The sequence below is a fragment of the Diceros bicornis genome, chromosome 7 (assembly GCF_020826845.1).
Source record: "Diceros bicornis minor isolate mBicDic1 chromosome 7, mDicBic1.mat.cur, whole genome shotgun sequence".
Classification (NCBI taxonomy): Eukaryota; Metazoa; Chordata; class Mammalia; order Perissodactyla; family Rhinocerotidae; genus Diceros; species Diceros bicornis.
Window position 1 is genome coordinate 76,234,990 of NC_080746.1, and position 17,019 is coordinate 76,252,008.

General features: G+C 39.4%; 1 protein-coding gene across 1 annotated transcript in view; it reads right to left on the reverse strand.

Annotated features, from left to right (window-relative positions):
- Positions 1-1,695: 1,695 nt before the first annotated feature.
- The window catches only part of TSG101 (tumor susceptibility 101), a 47,268-nt gene continuing 31,944 nt past the window's right edge, over positions 1,696-17,019 (reverse strand). Inside the window, exons 8-10 of the mRNA XM_058546115.1 lie at positions 4,865-5,067; positions 3,317-3,556; positions 1,696-2,039 (exon numbers count right to left, since the gene is read on the reverse strand). Of these exons, the coding sequence (XP_058402098.1) occupies positions 1,950-2,039; positions 3,317-3,556; positions 4,865-5,067 (533 nt within the window). The 3' untranslated portion in view covers positions 1,696-1,949. The remainder of the gene's footprint in view (positions 2,040-3,316; positions 3,557-4,864; positions 5,068-17,019) is intronic.

The window sequence follows — 17,019 nt, forward strand, 5'->3', positions numbered from 1 at the left end:
GAATGAAATCATTGAGAATAAAGCGATAGGAATTTTGAAGTGGTTTCCTGATAGGAAGAGGTTTGGGGGCAAGGAGATAGGAAAAGGAGGGTAGGTCCCAGCCGACGTGGCAATAGGCTGGGGCCTATGTGGAGAGATGGCTGATGAATCTGAACAATAAATATGTCTAATCATCTGTTTCAAATTGTTATCTATCTTGGTGGTCTATTTTTCTGCCACAATACATACTAAAAATCTGTTCAATACTCCTTCACCCAGCAACCGTTGTTTCTCATACTGCAGACCTTTGTTGGAAGTAAGCAAGAAAAAGGAATAATTAAGTCTTTACTTTCAGGGCCCCTGGAATACATGAAGAAGTATTCCTTAGTGTGCCTGGTGTCCTGGGAGAGAATGGTATTACAGACCTCCTAAAGGTAAAGCTGACCCCTGAAGAGGAGGCTAGTTTGAAAAAGCAGAGCAGCTCTTTGGGGAAGTTGCTTAAAGCTACCATTCTGAAATTATCAAAGAAGAGATAGTAGTTATAGGATTATATATGTCAACCTTTTGAATAAACTTGAATTCCTAAAAGCTGGAAAAAGGAGAGGGGGAGGGGTGACTCCTCTATTTAGCCCTCCAGCTCTTTTATCTAGCATCCAGATGTTGATGATACTGATTTTTTTACAATTCCTAAGTGCCTACATCAAAGAAGGTGTTTTGGTACCTGTGATGTACCAGTACTGGCCTTATATATACATATAATTGCCACTGGGTCCAAAAGAATGTATGATGTTTACTGTGTTACAGAAATTCTGATTCTTTTCATCAAGTATATGCTAATTCTTTCATTTTGGCTGGCTGATACCTATGTTCATTTATGTGCTATAAAAAAATTATAACTTCGTCCACAATGTAAAAATAAAAGTATGTATACACAAAAATAACCAAATGTTAGTTCCAATCTTAACACAAAATTAAACCTTGTTTTGACCTTGCTAGTTTTTATTCTGATAATTTTTACAAGTGGGTTTTAATTTTTTAAGAAAAGATCTAAACTATATAAACCTGTCAGTGATGGCTGAGACCAAGTTGGTCATTTTTCTCTTGGGAGAAGTATAGAGTGGGCTGCCTGGTCCCCTAAATATCTTATAACATTTCAAATTAGAATGTTTGTTTCTTCGTAACCTCATGAGCCTTCCAGCTCTCTCATTTTGATAGAGAAACTTCTACCTTACTGGATGAGCTCTGCAGGGTGGTCACAATCTTGGCTACAGACTGACGCACCAGGAAGTAAGAAAGACTTCAGGGAGGCAGTGTACACTGTCCTTCCCTCTTTAATAGTCGCCAGACCATTGTACCTAGTCACCATTAGTTCTCAGGTGTATAGTTTGCCACTCTGCTCCTTCCTTCTTGATGTAAACGGTTATGAACCATAAAGGCCTAGAAAAGAAACAAATCCACGCAGGGACCAGTAGGAGGGTACCACCCAGGACCTTTCACAAAACAAGTCAATCAAATCATTTAATTTCAAATATTTGAAAATTTAGATTTCTATGTGGTATATCCCATATTAAATAGAATTCACTTTATATACCATAAATAATGCTAAATTTCAACTTACTTACAATGGATATTATGCTTTGTTTGCTAAATTAAAAGCCAGGCTTCTTATTAAGGCTTCATGGATATTTCTTGAAGATGTTCAATAAAGAAGAGAAAAATTATGCAACAAATTTTATTTAGCATAGTCAGTCCCAACATTCAGCACAAAAAGAGTTTACAGAGGATAGAAAGTGCATTAATAAAAGCCAGTCTTTACCAAAAGAAAACAGAAAATATATTATTGATTCAAAATATTTTACACGTGAATGATAAACTGCAATAACTTATTCTGGGCACCTACTGATAAGAGAAAGGAAGAGAAGAAAAGAATACTTTAAGAAGAGCTCGATCTCCAGCTGATCTCAGAGAAGTCAGTAGAGGTCACTGAGACCGGCAGTCTTTCTTGCTTTTTGCATTAGTGCCCTCAGCTGGAACTGTTTACGGGACAGAAGACGTACATGCTGGGAGGGGGAAAAAGTTTCAACAGTTTAGAATGGCTCTGATCCAGGCCCAGGCATGAAGTATCAGACAGTCTGTGACCTAGACGGGATCTAAGAACCCTAAACTCATATCAACCTTCCTTTGGAACCAATACTTCATTACTTGTGGCTTTTTAAACTCCACTAGATTGATGCTGGCAGGTTGTGTTACAGAAAGTAGTCTTCTGAGACCCATAAAGGCTTACTTCACAAGGAAAGCACCACACTGCAGACTCTGACTCAGGAATTTGAGCTACATTTTGAGACAACCAAGATGCCAGGGAAACTTGTACCGTGATCCTAACAAAAGCTACAAAAAACTTTGGTAACTATGACTGTCCCTACTTGGCTAAAACAAGGGGAAGGGCAGGGATGAGCAGCACAAGCCAGCTTTAGTTCAGTGCCCAGCAAACAGCACACCTCTCTTGCCCCTCCATGTCCATCTGTCCCTAGGCTGTGCCACCCAAGTGGGGGACAGTGCACAGAAAGGGAGTCCCCTCTTAGGTCTCTGGTTTATACCTAGCCATTCATGTGCTTGCCTCAGGTCCTTGAGTGGTTTGGCCACTCGCTCATGGTGAGATAGGCAACATCAGCAAGCGAACCAACCAGCCTCACATGTACACTGAAGTAGCAGCGGGATCGCATATCCAAGGGTGGCTGCTGCTATTCCTAAAAACCATGCTCTTCATGACCCAACAGAGAGCAGCAGCCAAGCTTGGCTTACTGGACCTTTTCTTCCTGTCTGTATAACAACATTAAGCCTGAAACAACCTTCTCTCAGAAGGGCTCTAGTACCAGTAGGGCAGCCCAATACTGTGCAGGGCTGTTTGATCTGGAAAAACAGGTCTAAAATTATGTAACGCTAAGAAAATTAACAGAAAAACAATGGGAGTGGGGCAGTCTGTGATCTCAATTTAGATGGTATGACCTGAAAGAACCAATGGAAACCTGATTATACCTCCTGACCCACCCAGGCACAGCAGTAAGGTAGAAGAATTACATTCGGCTTGATGCTGCCTGGGGGTTGGGAGGGAGTGCAGCCACTAGCCCACTTTTCTTCCCCTACTCAGCCGGAGCCTCAGCCCTCTGTAGGTGAGAAGACACTGCTCACAGCCGTATATCTCACTCGCTGTCACTTGGGAAGACAAGGAATTTTAACCCACCCTACAGAGAAACCCTCTTGGTTTGTGGTTTTCGTGGTCAGTGCCTCTCAAAACACAAGTTCCAAAATCCTGGAAAGCAGAGTGAGGAAGACATACCTTCAGGAAGACATCCAGGTCTATTACTCCCCGCCTCAAAGCTTCTCCCAGGTAAAAAATAGTGTCTTCAATAGCATTTTCCTCTGCGTAGAGATTTAGGATCTGTTTGTATAGTGGGGCTGTGGGAATGATAACTTCATCAATATCATTGTTTTCAGACTGATTTTCCATTTTCTCCAGAGCAGAACTGAGTTCTTCGTCCTTCTTTCTCAAAAGTTCTATGTTTTTATCAACCTCAGCCTGAAAACACAACAGTCCAAGCATGATGACTTCATACTAATTGTACATAATTACCTGCTTATCAGACATTTACAATTCAACTTCATAGAAGCAGATGAGCTAATAAAAAAGCAAGGTTGAAACAAGTCATGGATGAGATTAATGTTTCAAATAACACATTGGTTAAAGGTAGAGAAAAAGGTGTGATCTAATATGCCGAGTGAAACAGGATAATGTTGGAAATACCCTGAGCTGAGCACTTTCGGTGGCAGTGATAAGCTTGACACTTGTCGGTGACAAATGATATTGCAAATTAAGCCATCAGACAAGATACTTTCCAGCAGGAGATTCCTTACATGAAAATCATAAAAGATGTCCTTCTTCCAAACAAGTGGGCACCTGCCACAGAGGAATAACTTCCCTAGCCTTACCGAGGATTCAACACACAGAACCCCAAACACTTGAACTGTGGTCACGAGATATCGCAGGTGGCGGCTGCAGGCTCTGACCTGAACTGGTGTTACTTTCCCAAACTTTTGAAGATAGCTGGCTACTGCGAAGCTCACTTCACACACTAGAACCATTCTGTAAGACTAATGTGTACCTACAAATCACACTCCCAAAAAGCCCTCAAACATTCAATAACTCTTGAACCTTTCACCAAAGATGTACATTTATTGGAATAAATGCTCCTTCACAAGAATGAAAGTGGAGAGTGAAGCTGGCACTCACATTATGCTAGTGCCTCTACATCAGTAAACAAAGCCACAGGGCTGACTTTTCAGGGCACAGTAGTCTGATAAAAATGTGAGAAAGCCTAAGAGCTAAAGGTTGCATACACTATATTTATACATAACTCTTAAGTCACCCAAATATCTCTGGATTATTAAGTTAGAAGGGCTCACTGAAGAGACTTTAAATATAGCTCAAACAACATTTGGAAACAATAAAAAAGAACTGATCCTTTAGTCTGCACCCAAGGTCTGCAGATCTTTATCATGGCTAGAGCTCTCTAAAATTGTTATTTCCTAGTAACTGGTACATCAAGCACTCAAACAGTCCTCCTCTGGTCAAAACATCATCCCCTAGGGGAAGGTGCAAGCAAAAATGCTCTAAATACCATCCACCTCCCAATCAAAGACCAAATTCCAAACACAGTCTCCATTTTTAACAAAGCTAGAGAGAAGCTATATTCAAATGCTTAAAGACGTGTAATTTTCTGAGCTCTTACCATCCCCACAATGTCCAGGGTAACCAAGGTACATATAGAACATTCTGCCATGGCTACAATTCAATCTAAAAATCACAGCCATTCAATGTGTTACTTACTACTTCTTGATCTAAACGGGTAACCATCTCTTCCAGTTTCTGGTGACCTTTTTTCAGGTCTTCCTCTGTTCGTTTCAAGGCATTGAGCTCTGCCTGGGCACGATCCATTTCCTCCTTCATCCGCCATCTCAGTTTGTCACTGACCGCTGAGATGAGAGAAGCTCGGATGGTGTCCTCGCTGATCGTGCCATCCCTACTGGGACCTGCAGGAGAAAAAGGCAAAAAACACTTGCTTATTTTCCAAGCTCTTTCTATTCCTTTCACAGGAACCTTGAGAAAACAGGACAAAATATGTGCTGACACTTGCAAAGTGGGAGGAAAGAAAAATTAAACGTTACAATTTCATCAAAAATAACATTAAAATCTGAGTTGATTCAGAAATACTTTCCCTGTAAGAGATTACTATTAATCCATATTTACCTGCTTTCTCTACTTTAGCTATTTTCTCAATGAGGCAGAGGCTGTGTCCCTACAGATTCAGTTATTTCTAAATCTCCGACAAAGGGGACAGCAAATGTGCACCAAAGAAAACATCTGATTCAGGTGCAGCCCATTCTCAGGCTTCACTGCGAAGATGAAGGAGACAGGGACCCACTGTAGAGGCCAGAAAGAGGACTGAGAACGGGCAGAGATCCCCTACAGTAATGTACAGGTTACTAAGGCTTCCCTCTGCAAGACTGCTACCCTTTACTCTTTACCAAAAGAATAGGAAATAACAGGTGAGCAAAAGAGAACAACATCCAGAAAATGCAACAGCTGATAAACTTGTTTATTCTAATTCTTTACTATCCTCTTCCAAATGTCCCTTCCTGACCAGTGTCTTATAGAATTTCCTTGCACATTTCAGGTCAAATAAACTTGTCTCTCAGATATTTTCTCCAAAAGGTCCTTCCTTTAACATAAGTATGGATACTCTTTATACTATCAACATTCTTCACTGAGAGTCCTTAATCAGCAAATGTAGAAATGGTATTTTGATTTTCAATTATGTCTGATGATGGAATATCATGTGGGGAATTATATTTGACTTTTATTGTCTACAACGAATAAAGAATGATTACAGACTGACGGAAAGTATCACTTCCACTTTGAGCTGAAAATTTATCACCTTGACATTGAATCCACTGATCAGAAAAAAAAAACCCTTTAATGTGTTTGCAGAAATGTACCCCAACTCTCACCACTCATGTCCCCATTCATTACAAGCCCCTTCCTGGTACCAAAGCACACTGTTTCTAAAAGGAAACTGTGTTGTCCAAACTACACCACAACCAGCACCACGTGTGCTCTTCAGGGTCCCATTTGATCACAACTCTCGTCTCCATCAGCTGTTCTGGTCACTCCACTTTTTAGTTTTTGATTAGTAGAGCTGTCTTCTCCCAGAAGCTGATCCATACCTAGGTTTCCCGGAGTGCTTTTCTGGGCTTTTGTAAATGACTCTGGGAGACTCTGGTGTTCTCAGGTGTCACAAGTTTTGAAAGGAAGAGTCTAAGTCTAGAATTCTGCTTTTTTTTTTTCTCTCTCTTTTTTCCACCATAGAAGAACTACATTTTTTCTGACTTGGATTTTCTTTTTTGCAAGTGCAAATGAGTACAGACAGTGTCTCCCAAGGCCACGTTTTCCTTGTACCTGTACACGGTGAAAGGAAGAGCCCCCATATCAGACCCCCAGTGTTCACTACTTCTCCCTGTAAGTGTCTCCCTCTTTCCTGCTGGAAACCTCTTGCGGAGGAGAGCCCGAACAGTCTCCATCTTACAGAGTTCACACAGAGGCGATTCCTACTTTTGGTTGTTTACTAATATACCAATCCATATAGTAAATGCTTTCCAGAATTCACTTCTGATTTTATAAAAGTATTTCAGCTTATTACTGCATATTTCTGAGAAGCAAAAGTATTAACTCTTTTAGACAACCTGTGCTTTAGAAGAATTCAGAGTTGTAAGCTGGAGGGCAACCACATTTCCTCTATGAAAACAGAGGTCTCGTTTTTCACATCCCTAGCCTCTTAATACGTAACTTTTTCCAAGTGTTCTCATCAATTCACCAGCTACTGCATCACCTCCAGGCTCATTCCCATTTTTCTTATCGTTTTCCTCTCTGACCACCTCTTTTTTTTTTTTTTTCCTGAGGAAGATTAACCCTGAGCTAACATCTGTGCCAGTTTTCTTCTGTTCTGTATGTGGGTCGCCACCACAGCATGGTCACCAAGTGGTGTAGGTCTACGCCCAGGATCCAAGCCCACAAACCCGGGCTACCGAAGTGGAGCACGCCGAATTTAACCACTATGCCACGGGGCCGGCCCCTCTCTGACCACCTCTTTATTAACATGTCCTCCCCTATAGACACCAGGATGACTCCAGCAACCTTCCTGAATTCACCAATTCATATCTCCACTCACTCCTTCTTGCACCTTCGACCTCTCTTTCTACACTCCTGCTCCCAGTGAGCATCTCCCCTCAGCCCTGACTCCTTGTCCATCTCATAGTCCTGTATACAGGCTGCCTGCCAAGGTGGCTTCTCTAACTCCATGGCCTTGCCTGCCACACCTAACCAAAATTCTCAATCCTTCTGATTCTTTCTTAAAGCCCTAAGCCTTCTTTTACCATCTTCACACAAAGGCAAAAATCCTCAGAACATCTTCAAAGAAGCTGAACACATCAGATGGGAGTCTCCCACTCTCTCTTCTCCCTGTTTCTTGCGGAACAAAACTCCTAACCCCTTTAGTCAGGTGCCTGACTCCTCACTGTTCACAAGGACTAAACTCCCTTTCTCAGCAAGACAACTTGCTCTCCTCCAGATCCCTTCGAAGGAGCAGTGCTTTTAAGCTTTCATCTCTTCTTCTTCCTGATTCTAATTAGTCTATGAACAATGACTGCTTTGTCCACTTTGCTTTTGTTCTTGTGCTCTGGTTGAGTTCTGCTCTTGGCTAAGGAAAGGACCATTTATTCACCTCTCTTCCTAGCTCCAAACCTTGGGTACTCTTTGAAACTCTATTCTCTCTAGTTCTTACCTCCTCTGAGTTCAAGTCCAGTCTTATCCAACATCACTCTAATCCATGCACATTCTCAATGGGGGTGACAGTGCTCCCTGGGGATGAAGTTTGGTTCTTAGGAGGTAAAAAAAAAAAAAAATCTTGCTCTTTTTATACATATAGTACATAAACAGATATACAGTATAATCTATGGTATTAACAGTTCATGGGGGGAATGATTAAGAAAAAAATGTCTAAAAAGGTTCCTGAGGGGGATGATAATGAAAAAGAGGTTAAGAAACACTGTTGTAATCCATCTGTGATTCTTGTTTTTTTTTACCAGTTATTTTATTGCTACTGTAAACTTCTACTTGCTGGCCTTATCAGCACATCCCAATCTCTTTCCTAAAATTATGGTCTCCATTTGCTACAACACTTAAGTTATGCTAATCACAACCCCTGAAAGGCAAACTTCCAGGAGGCCCTGCCGATGACCTGGGGGCTCTAGCTACCTCTCCCAGATGATTCTGCTCTTTTCTATAGTCAGCTTTCCCTCTTCCATTAACAAACTCTAAGTCACTCTAAAATAACAAAAAGAGTTGAATGCTCTTGAATATTAGACTCCATCTTCTGTCATTAAATATGGTTAAAGCTAATCTCCACTAATGATCCTTCCTCTATTAGCCATAATTAATTCCCAGAATATCAGCACAACAAATAGAATCTGCTTTCTTAACAGTTCTTACTATATTTATCAGTTTAAAAACATAATTTTCAGGGCCGGCCCCATGGCTTAGCGGTTAAGTGCACGCGCTCCGATGCTGGCGGCCCGGGGTTCGGATCCCAGCACCGCTTCTCTGGCCATGCTGAGGCCGTGTCCCAGATACAGCAGCTAGAAGGATGTGCAACTATGACGTACAACTATGTACTGGGGCTTTGGGGGAAAAATAAATAAATAAAAAATTAAAAACATACTTTTCTGGAGGGAGGGACTGTATAATTCTTACTATGCACCCTAAACCCTAAACACAGGAGCAGCATTGCTGCTGAGTGATTTCCTGAAACCAATGGCATCAGCTATCCTCTAGGAGGCGTCCTGGAGCAAAGGAACCTCAAGGCCCCAGGTGGTCAGCAGTCCTTAGGAAGTGCTCTTTCGGAACCTTCCCTTCTCTTACATTCTGCTGGGATGTAGAAGGTGATTACTGAAATTGCTCACAAATATATATGAGCTGCAAAATAAATAAGGTAGTATTAAACCAAATGAAAGATCTAATCAATATCTCTACCACCTGAAAATCAGAAGACTAAACTTCTAAAGCTCTATTGCTTTGAAGGGGCATGTGTTGGAAAGGGTGTTGAAAAGTGAATAGCAGCATGAAATCTTGAACATCACAGATTTCAGCACTATCACTGCTTCCATTTACTCAAACAGTTCTGTCTGAGCAGCTACCACAATTCGGTGCTAGGCCCTTCAAGAGTCAAATTCTTTAAAGACACTGTTCCTGTCCCCAACGGGGCAGCCAAATTTTACCAGGAAATATTACCATAACTCCATCTCTTTGACTTGCTTTGGTTTGCCATGGAGGTGAAAACTGATTTATAATTTTGATTTCTCACAAATTTTTTAGATTACAAAAAATGCAAACTGAAATTAAATCTGAGAAAATTTAGTGCAACAACTTAATACAGGGTGGAATAAATATTAAATTAGTTCTGTAGGGGTGGGGCTGGCCTGGTGGCGTAGTGGTTAAGTTCGCATGCTCCACTTTGGCAGCCCAGGGTTTGCAGGTTCAGATCCTGAGCGCGGACCTATACACTGCTCGTTAAGCCATGCTGTGGCTGCGGCCCACAAACAAAATAGAGGAAGACTGGCACAGATGTTAGCTCAGGGACAATCTTCCTCACCAAAAAAACAAACAAAAATTATTTCTGTAACAACCTACCCCTTTTGAAATACAAACCAAAGGTAAGTTTCTAACCTATTCTCTATTGAAAAAAAAAAAAAAGATCTCAAGGTATAGGAATCCCTCACAATTCCTGGTTTGTAACATGAGTGGTGACCCAACCCACGTTTAAGTAAAGCACGTACCTCCTTTTCCAATGCTCCAGGCTGCCCTTCTCATCTTGAAATTACAATATCAGGCAGAAGTTTTTGGCAGATCTTAATCTTTTAAAAATATACCTTTTTCTTTTTTGTACTCTGGGGTATTTTTTAAAGTTAAGACAAAATACTTCATAGTTTGGTCTGATGCAGTAAAGAATTTACCTTACCCAAAGAGAGGTCTGGCTTCTGCCCTTGGCCCCTGTGGGGGATCTCTAAGGCCCTGAAATGTCCTGCCTGATAAGAGTGTCTTTGTTTACTTGGGGGCCTTGGCCCACACCAGAGAGTCTAACAGTATGATTTATGGTATGGGCTTTGGGCCATGCCTTAAAAGCTCAACCTCTGGTGGGGCTGGAGACTAAAGGTCAGTCACATGGGCAGTCTCACGTCTATGTGACCGAGCCTCAATAAAAATTCTGGAGATCAAGGCCCAGGAAAGCTTCCTCGGTTGGCAACACTCTATGCATAATAACTCCACTGGGAGAGGACAACTAGAAACCTCATATCTGGAACTTTCTGGACTGCCCCATGCATCTCTTCCCTTAGCAGATTTTAGTCTGTATCCTTTAGCTGTAATAAACCATAACAGTGAGTACAATAGCTGTCAGTGAGTTCTGTGGGTCCTAGAGAATTATCAGACCTAAGGGTGGTCTTGGGCACCCCTGAACTTGCAATTGGTGTCAGAAGTGAGGGTGGTCTTATGGACTTCCCAAACTTTATAGGTCCTTAACTGGGAGCATTTTCTTACTTAATCAAGAATTTTGCCATTCATGGCAATTTGTAGAATAAGTCAGTCTACCTCAAATGAGGATGGGTGAAAGGTAACATTTTCCCTCACTTACTAAATACACATAATAAAAAATACCAGAGTTAACTCTTATTTCATGAGAACCTTCCATAGACTCAATATGACTTAAAGACTTAGCTGTTCATTTGGACAGAATTTAGGCCAAATCAAAATCTCTAGTTTCTTATATTGTACTAATTTATTAATTCCTTAAAAGAGAGCAAAAAGGCCTAATTTCTATAAGAGGTTAGACTTTTGTGCCCAAAGAGTGATTTACAAAATAACGACTAGTAAAGATGGTATCTCATTAAGTCCCCATTTTATGATAAGGATACATTAACAATAGGAATTTTAAAACTTGTTTCTAAAAGAATTTATCTTACTATATCCTATATGAAATTTTATTATGGTTCCTGTGAGATAGAACAATCCTTCTCCCAGAAATTAGGGACCCAAATGGTTATGAATATAGTTAGGCATTCAAATATGTGGTCAATCATATGCAGCAGTTCAAGTGTTCCATTTATTTGTATAGAAGTTGTCTGAACTATTAAAGGCTTAAGGGTCTTTTTATAACTAGCCTGGATTTTTCACACACAAACACATCAACAAACTTTGTTAAAATTATTACGTTAAAATGGGTCAAGTTATACTGATCTAAATTTTCAAATCCCTGGTTTTAAAAAAACACATTTAAATCCTGGATTTATATTCTGTTTCTCTTATAAAATACGTTAAGGCAAAAGCTACGATATAGCACCAAGTAAGTCTTTTCAAATAAGTCTCCAGCTAAAGCTATTAACACTCAAAATGGGAACCAAGCTGAGGCAGCAGTCGCCTGGCTTTCTATAAAGGTCAGAGTTCACCTGAGGAAGCTAGAAATGCCAAGATTAGACCCAGTCCTTTCCTCTAGCACAAGCAGACTTTATTATACAGTATATTTGAACATTTTAAACCTTCTAATTTCTAAAAAGAAGAGAATTGTAATTAAGATCTGAAATATGAAAGCCAAAAAAGCAAAACCCAGATTAAAGTTCAAAATTCAATGAACCTTGACACTTTAAGAGACTGTTTATATAAACAAATAAAAAAGATTTGGTGGAAGATTCTCATCTTCTTCTTGATCATTTTTCAAACAAAATTTTTGCCTCAAACATCTTTAAGAGAAATTTTAATATTCCTTATACCTGCTATAACAAGCATTGGATTAAGAAGAAGTTGTGGCAAACTGCCATGCTCACGTCCCCAAAGACTGACCTTTACTGATGCAGAGTCAGATTTCAGAAGTGCCCTTTGACAATTCCAGATCAGTAGCAATTGAAAAGGTAACAGAGATTTTGAGAAAAATCCTAAGCAAAACCTCATTTAAATGTCAAGTAGAATCTGATCACTAAACCTAATCCTTAGGAAATAAGACATAATTTTTCTACTATTGGGAAATCAATACTGTACACCCACTAGATCTGATAATTCAATGAATAATTTAGGCCAGTATCTTAAGTGCACTAGTATACGCTACTTGATTTAAAACCATCTTTAAACACTTAAGACAATCAGTTTTATTTATCTCCCAACAGCAATAACTGATGATCACTATTTCCTATAACTCAAAAGGGAGCTCATTTATATTAAAGAGAGAATCCCCAGTAACCTCAAAGTAAAATACCAAATAACTAAACAGTAACTTTTCTGACCTCACCTCTAACCAGCAAAAGTGAATCATTTGCCCAGCATTTTTGCTTCCAGACGTTACTTGCTTAGACCCTAACCCACACACAAACAGGTGTGCACTAGTACACCCACCATGATCGAGGTGCCCAGGGTGCCATATCCGGGAAGGACAGTTTCCGTAAGCTAAACTCATTAATCCAAGATGGCCAAGACAGTCAGGAAAACCTTGTCATGTTTACTAGCTTCTTATCCTCAAAGGAATATTACTCAATAAGAAGCTTTCTTATTTTTCTTCAGTTTTTCTTTTCTCTTTACCTAATTTTTAAATATGGACCAACAAGTGGAAAAAACGGAAATGAAATCATTTGGCTGCAGCATTTACATGGTTTTGCACTCCAACATTTTTAAACAAGACTTTAATAAAGGTAAACCTGGTTTCTCAAATGTCTGTTGATAATACCCTTCCAAACTTACTGCCTCTGATCCTTGTTATGATTGAGTTTAGGAACAAAATCTTAAAATGACATTATTAAACTCTGAGACTGAGATATACAGTACTTAGGAAGATTTTCCAAGAGAAATTCTGTAGTAGGCATTGGCTTTAACTCTAGGGGTTACGACTCATAACTTTCTAGTAACGAATGGAGGCCAGATTGTCTCCTGTTGGGTGTGTCATACCATATGATAACCCAATAATTAAGGCTGCACATTTTAGTTATTTTAGACAAAATTACACGAATTATATTAAACTCAAACATCATTCCACAGAAGACTATGTAGGTGCGCTACTCTGGACCTTGCTAGAGTACAATTCTTTGTCTGAAATTATTTCACATATAAGAGTATTCATATATCTGACGCACCAGGTTAAATGTGACAAGAGGGGCATCAGCAACTGAATATTTATGTATTTCCCTAAGCATCTTGCCTGATAGCTCCCAACCGCCGATTGTCCCAAAAGATGACAAGAAACAAAAATCAGTAAATAAAAAAATAAGTGAGGATAGCACCCATTCTTCAATGTTACTTTATTAAACTATAACAAACCAAAAATCATACTGTATGTATGTTAAGGGCCTAAAGTCTAGGATTCAGAATTATAAATCAACCATAATCATCTACGTGGCCTCCTGAAATAAATCAACCTTCAAGAGAGAACTTTCACACTGTGCTGAGACTGGCATTAAGGGATTGTCAAACTTTTAAACCTCCTCCTGTTTGACAGGGGCAGGGTACCGGTGGTGGTGAAGACACCACCTAATGTCTCACCTGGGGCTCATACTCGTCATTTTTTAGGGATCTTGTATGTGAAATTGGTTAATTAAGATATATATAGTCATGGACAAAGCAGTTTCTCTTTTGCTCCTCCAGTAATAGGAAAAAGGATCTTTGTGTTAAGTTTCAATATATATTACCAATTAGATTTTATTTTTTTTGCTGTGTGAATAGGTTTGTTCCTTCATTACTCACTGATCACCAAACTATGGATGAATCAACAAATTCAATGTGACACTAAGTAAATTTTCAACAGAGTCTAGACAATAAAGAGTCCCCAAGAACTATAGTTTTGTAGAAATTATTTTGTTTTGTAAATGTAAAATCCATTTTAAAAGTATGGTTTTGGTTAGCATATAATGAATGGCTATGGCTAAAACTAAATGACAGGGTTTTTGTGTTTTGCTTTAAAAATACAGTCAAAAAGTTAAATTTGACTTGGGCTCTAATATACCTCCCTGTAAAATATAAATCAAAGGCCTATGGCAACAATGTGAAGGAAATGCTGTGTAGCAAGACCAGTAAGTTATGATATACCCAACAGCTTTATGCTGGTATTTGATAGGTTGAAAGAAGAAAAACTCTGAGCTAGCTTACTAGGGAATTTGAAACGTGACTGTGAGATATAACACATGCACTCAAATCACAGGGGATGAGGCCACTGAAGTTGATAGGCTGATTAGAAACCAAACACGTCAGGCCGGCCCCGTGGCTTAGCGGTTAAGTGCACGCGCTCCGCTGCTGGCGGCCGGGGTTTGGATCCCGGGCGCGCACCGACGCACCGCTTCTCCGGCCATGCTGAGGCCGCGTCCCACATACAGCAACTAGAAGGATGTGCAACTGTGACATACAACTATCTACTGGGGCTTTGGGGGAAAAATAAATAAATAAAATTATAAAAAAAAAAAGAGGAGGATTGGCAGATGTTAGCCCAGGGCTGATCTTCCTCACAAAAAAAAAAAAAAAAGAAACCAAACATGACTGTCTAATACTACGATGGCCAAAGCCTCTATCGACCACTATTATTATCAGTTAACAACTCTACCAAAAACATTCCAAAATGAGCCCTTGCAAAGTAGGTTAATATGTTAGGAACAGAAATAGAAATATCCAAGTGGGATATGGGACAAATGACAAGATAAACTTTTCCATTCTCAAAAAGAAACCACAAAAAAAGTACACAGCATGTGTGTAAAGGAAAAAGTTTTCCATACTAAAGATTTATGTAGTTCTTTGTGTTGGAAATAGAAAGAGGAGTTGTATGTAAAAATGTGAGGCTTATTCTTTTTGACAGCATCTTTTAAAATAAATTAGAAGTATGACTTCATACACATAAAACAAACTTTCCATTTGGAAATGGATTTCCACTTGAACACAGGAAAAATTAATGTCATACATCCCAAAAGCACATCTATCCCTTCATGGATCATTTGATTCAAAGAACTACCCTCAAGACATGAATTAGCTACATGATTCCTTTCAAGGACAAGAATCTTAATGACAGATCCAAAGTGTCCAAAAACAGATTCTATTTAGGGGCAATCAAGTCCTAGGCCAGTTTCCCCCTCAGTTATATCAAAGTTTCCAAAACACTAAATAAATCGAGGTTGAAGACATCTGTACCACTCTCTGATAACAAGACTCCATCAAGATGAAATAAACCTGAATATTCTGGCACAAGGGAAGTAGGGCTGATAGCACATCCTCCAATGAACGTCATAAAGGAGCCAGTTAGTCCACTGACTTTCTTCACAGATATTCATGCCATGGAGGTTTCATTGAGTGGCACCACACTTTTCTGGGTCCCAAAGGGGACCACACTACAGTAACATTCTTGGGCATTTGCTTGATAAATCTTAAATCTTTCTTAATTTGGATTATAATATCCAACAACTTCATCACTCCCAGATAATTGCCACCCACGTGCACCAAGAGCACATCAGGATCTGGCAGACAGTGCTGTGTGTGAATCAAGGGGCGAATTAACTGATCCCACATCATGCCACTGTTCTCTATCCAATGGAGTTTGGCATTCTCCCTGGGAATGCTTAGCTGGGGACTAAAGTTTCTCTTGAGTGCCCATTTTTCAGCCCTGAAAACATATGAATGACCACATATATCCATACCTGCTCTGCTTTCTTCTGGCATCTGCTATTAAGAGAATATAAGCAAGTATTAATGTTGACTCCTAAACTTATTCTTTATAACTTGGTGGTGGTCAAGTAGTTTTAAAGCTTTAAAATCAGAGTTCAAGTTCTCTTATAGGTTTGGCAATGCCAACTTGGTGAAAGTTATACGCCTAGCCCTAACAAAAATGTTTCCTCTTAAGAAACATATACTTTAATCTGAAAAAACAGAAATTTAAATTTTTAAGTTTTTCAAAATTTAAGTTTTATCCTCAGATATCAAGAAATGTTTACCTTCCTTCTTATGCCTTTGTTGATAAATAATGCCTGCAATGGACAGAACAATCTAAGGAAAGTTGTCCAAGATCCACATCTTTTCCTGCTGATCTTCCAGTAGAAAATGTTTTAGTAGTCACTTGCAAAGATGATATCCAAAAAATACAACTGGTCTTACAACGACTGCAAGGAAGAATTCAAGTTACAGATCACAACTTTTCCCTTCCTTAAATAATGCAAGTGTATTAAAATATCACTATGATTGCCCAGACGTGATGGAAAAGTTTTTTCATTATCCATCACCTGCCGTCACTGCTTGGTCAATGCCCTCAGCAAGCTCCAACCTCATGAAGGTGGTTTTGAGTGAGGTTAAGCAGGAAACTGTCTGCCCAGATAACAAAAAAGCTATAAAATGAGATGACAAAACAAGCCTTCTGATTTTCTTTTAAATGTTGTTCTTCAAAATCTACACTAAATGGAGTCAGAAAGAGCTGTTTTAAGTCTCAAGATCTGTATCCATCTTCCGTCTTCTTCACTACTCTATTACTTCATTTTTAAGTGGTTCTTTTACTTCAATATTGTTGGAGATGGTTAAAAACCAACACTTGCACAGACACCCACATAAATAAGAAAAAGACATAAGTTAATTAACGATGCCTTCAAACAGGTGTGTTTCACACCATAAAATCAAAATCTGTAAGGTGAAACCACCAAGTTCCACAAAGTACAAGGATAAATAATCACACTTATTCTTTCACATGGCCTCAGTAGCATAGAGAATAATAGCACAAATCCTGATGACCACTGCTAGACTGAGAAAATGTGGACTACTAGTGAACTCTAACATTCAAATGATACTTTTATGTTTCTGTTTTCCTTTATTACAATTTTGAAGTTCAACAGTGTTTTCATAATGTACTACTAAAACACGATGAAGAGGGGCCGGCC